The 3,262-nt window shown below is 34.1% G+C and overlaps 1 protein-coding gene across 1 annotated transcript; it reads left to right on the top strand.

Annotated features, from left to right (window-relative positions):
* The first annotated feature begins 683 nt into the window (after window positions 1-683).
* On the top strand, window positions 684-3,045 carry LOC127869092 (uncharacterized). The gene is made up of 2 exons (XM_052411409.1): window positions 684-1,277; window positions 1,661-3,045. The coding sequence occupies exons 1-2, from the start codon at window positions 1,096-1,098 to the stop codon at window positions 2,511-2,513; spliced, it is 1,035 nt and encodes a 344-aa protein (XP_052267369.1). The 5' UTR covers window positions 684-1,095; the 3' UTR covers window positions 2,514-3,045.
* The last annotated feature ends 217 nt before the right edge of the window (window positions 3,046-3,262 follow it).

Here is a 3,262-nt window from a genome sequence, read left to right on the forward strand (position 1 = left end):
TGACGAAAAACCCATCAATACTTTAACCTTCTTCAAGCCGCTGGTAAAATTTAAATAAAAAATAACTTTGTTCTTTTAGAGTCATTGTTCACGTGACCGGATTTTCATTTTTTGATGAACCCACTTCGTATGCAAATTTAAACATGAATATTCATGGCGCTACTTTCTGGTCATAAACAAGTTGACAAAATGACGTTTGTATTGGTCTATAGCGAAATGACGTTATATTTTTTCGCGCGAACTTCAACGATATACCCGTTTGACGGAGATGAAACCGAAACTGAAAATAGGTTCATACGCTAGATTAAAAAGGACTTTTATGACCCTTACCACGATATAATTTCAGCTTTAAGATCATTTTGTGTTGTAATTATAAGAATTGAATAACATTTTTCTGCATTTCAATGTAACAGCCGTCGGCGTTTATGCAAATTAGGCGTATTTTTCCCGACAGTTCATACACCGATGACATGCAGAAAAGTGCTATTCAATTCTTAAATAAGTGCTTTAATTTATATCTATAATATTTATTAAAGGCTTTTCCAAATATAATTTTTTTTTTAATTTGCATTCCAACAATATTTGAACAATTCCCTTTAACTGAATCCATGCATTAGGTGTATTAGGTTTCAATCATTTTTTGACAACGGTTTATAAACCTGTTATCAGCAAACTGTTAAACCCTCTCATTTACAAGATATTTTTGTAACTTGACTATGGATTTAATCTTAACGTTTGTATTTAAAGTGGATTGTGGACAATAACAGCCAACATAGTTCAACTTTAATCAGTTTGAAGTTTAGTGCATTGGTTACAATAACTTAAAACTGTGTGTACTTTTATGCGAAACATTCTTGTTTGATAATACTTTCATAAAAGAGGTCATAATAACAGTGAATACAACACTTTAAAATCAGAGGACAGTTCACAACACCCATAGAAAATGGCCTCTTCAGTTGATTCAGTTCATAAAAGATCAGATTTTATGAAGGACTATTTTTGTGAAGTTTGCGAAAGTAAAAATGTCGAAGCAAGTGCTGATGTTTTTTTGTGGAACATGTTTGAAGTGTTTTTGCGAAAAATGCCTTTATTTTCATGATCAAATATATGTTAACCATTCGACATATGGAAGAGGAGAAACAAATAAATGGCCTTATAACAAAGACTATGAATGATTTGCTACTGAACTGTGATGTTCACAACAACAAGAAACTGAAAATGTTCTGCCAGGACCACAATAAGCTTTGCTGCTCTGATTTTGTTTTACTGAATCACAGGTAAGTGAAACTCTCATAAACTTACAGGTAGTTGAAATTGAAATTTAAAAAAGTAGGATCATATCACTGTTTCATAGTTCAGTTTTCGAAAGTATTTTAAAAGTTGTTCTAAATAATCTTTTAATGTTGAAACTGTAATATTTTATGACATTTTTGCTGTCCATCAATATTAGAAAAATGGAAAATTTATTTTTATTATGCACAATCTTAAATTGATAAAAGTTTTCACTGTTAGGGGACCACGGTAGACTAAATGAGATTAAAAATGTTTGTAAATACACACACCGTGTTTAAATATTATCAATTTGTCTCTTAATATGTTTTATTTCAACTAGATATTTTTGATGTCAAATTGATCATTATGATTTATGTTGCTTTTTCAGACAGTGTACCAAATTGGCTCTAATTTCTAAATCAATCAAAAAGCTGATAATTGATATGAAGCAGTTGTCAAAACAAAGTCAAATAAATCTTGCTGAACTAAATAAGTTTTCAAGAACACAAGCAGCCAGCATTCAGTCCGTGGAAGGATCATATACTGAAAAACTACATGAAATAAGAGAACTGCGTAAGCAATTAAATGCTGCTTTGGATGAACTAGAAAATACAACTTTGAAAGAACTAGATGAAATAAGATACATATTACAAACCACTCTTAAGGAAAATGCTGACAACTGCAGCAGACTGAAGAAGGAACTGCAACAAATCAGTAAAGAAGTGCAAGGCCTATGTGATGAGAGCAATAAAGAACTTGAGTTCATAGCCAGCAGGAAATGTCTGAACAAAATACAAGAGTCTGAGTCTTATCTGAAGGAGAACCCAGTTAAGGTCCAGAGTCCAATGATATTACAGGCAAACATAGACATTCAGCAATACTTGTCAACACAGTCTAGTCTAGGGAGGATTGTATACAATATGCCGTCTCTCACACTTAAGATGATTCAAGACCAGGTGTTGACTGTGAAGAGGAAGTCCGAGTATAATGTGGAAAAATCAGCCGACAAAGCTTGGACTTGCCTCATCACAGGCATTTGCAGAATGCGTAGTGGTCAGGTCATTGTTGTAGATTACAATAATGAGAACGTGAAACTGTTGGATCCCCATTACAATGTGTCCAGTCACTGTGATGTGTTTGGTACTCCATGTGACATTTGCCAGATCACATCCAGTGAGGTGGCTGTGACTCTTTATGATGCCAGAGTGCAGTTTCTATTTGGAGCAATGGGCAGCTTGTGAATGGAAGGATGTTACAGTTACCACATGATGCTCTTGGCATTGCTCACCATCAGGGAGCATTGTATATCACCGATCGCACTACACTTTACCACTACACCCTGACTGGGACACTTGTGAAAAAGCTTTATTCCTTATACCTTATACGTCTCCTAAATAAACAACAAACACAACGATATAAATTGAAAATACAGCTTGTATTTTGGTATCTATGCGTACGACCAGATGAACGAAAAGTCGGGCAAAAATAGCTAAAAATTGATTGACAAGTTTTCTATAAACCAAACAAAAATCAAACGTTTATAAACCAAGTGATTTAGAAACAATCAGTCTAGAATTCATATAATCTTTCACATATCCATCTTTTGCACTTTCACTAGTCCAGCGACCATGTCTTTTAAACAGTCTATCTCTTACACCGCTGTTTGCAGCAGATGTAGCTCCGCCTGATCTCAAAGAGTGCAAACCAAAGCTAGAAATATCTAACACATGCGGTTGATAAGCCTTAATAAACTGCTCGCGTAAGCTTGTATAAGACATAGCTTTCATGACTTTTCTTGGTTTAAAACCGGTTTTAGTCTTAGACAAATTGCAAAATATATAATCGTCTCCCTTCAAATTTGCCCATTCAATGTACTTCTGTAGATTTGTGTAAGGACACAATACAGTTCCCGATTTAGCAATTGGTATCCATGACCCATCTCTATACTTGTCAGTTTTACTCGACTCAACAAAAACTAAAATATATGTAT

This window comes from Dreissena polymorpha, chromosome 2 (assembly GCF_020536995.1).
Source record: "Dreissena polymorpha isolate Duluth1 chromosome 2, UMN_Dpol_1.0, whole genome shotgun sequence".
In the NCBI taxonomy this organism is placed as follows: Eukaryota; Metazoa; Mollusca; class Bivalvia; order Myida; family Dreissenidae; genus Dreissena; species Dreissena polymorpha.

Coding starts and splice junctions, on each gene's coding strand:
- LOC127869092 (XM_052411409.1), top strand. CDS start 1,096: ATGATCAAATATATGTTAACCATTCGACATATGGAAGAGGAGAAACAA. Junction 1,278..1,660: donor TTTGTTTTACTGAATCACAG/GTAAGTGAAACT, acceptor TTGCTTTTTCAG/ACAGTGTACCAAATTGGCTC.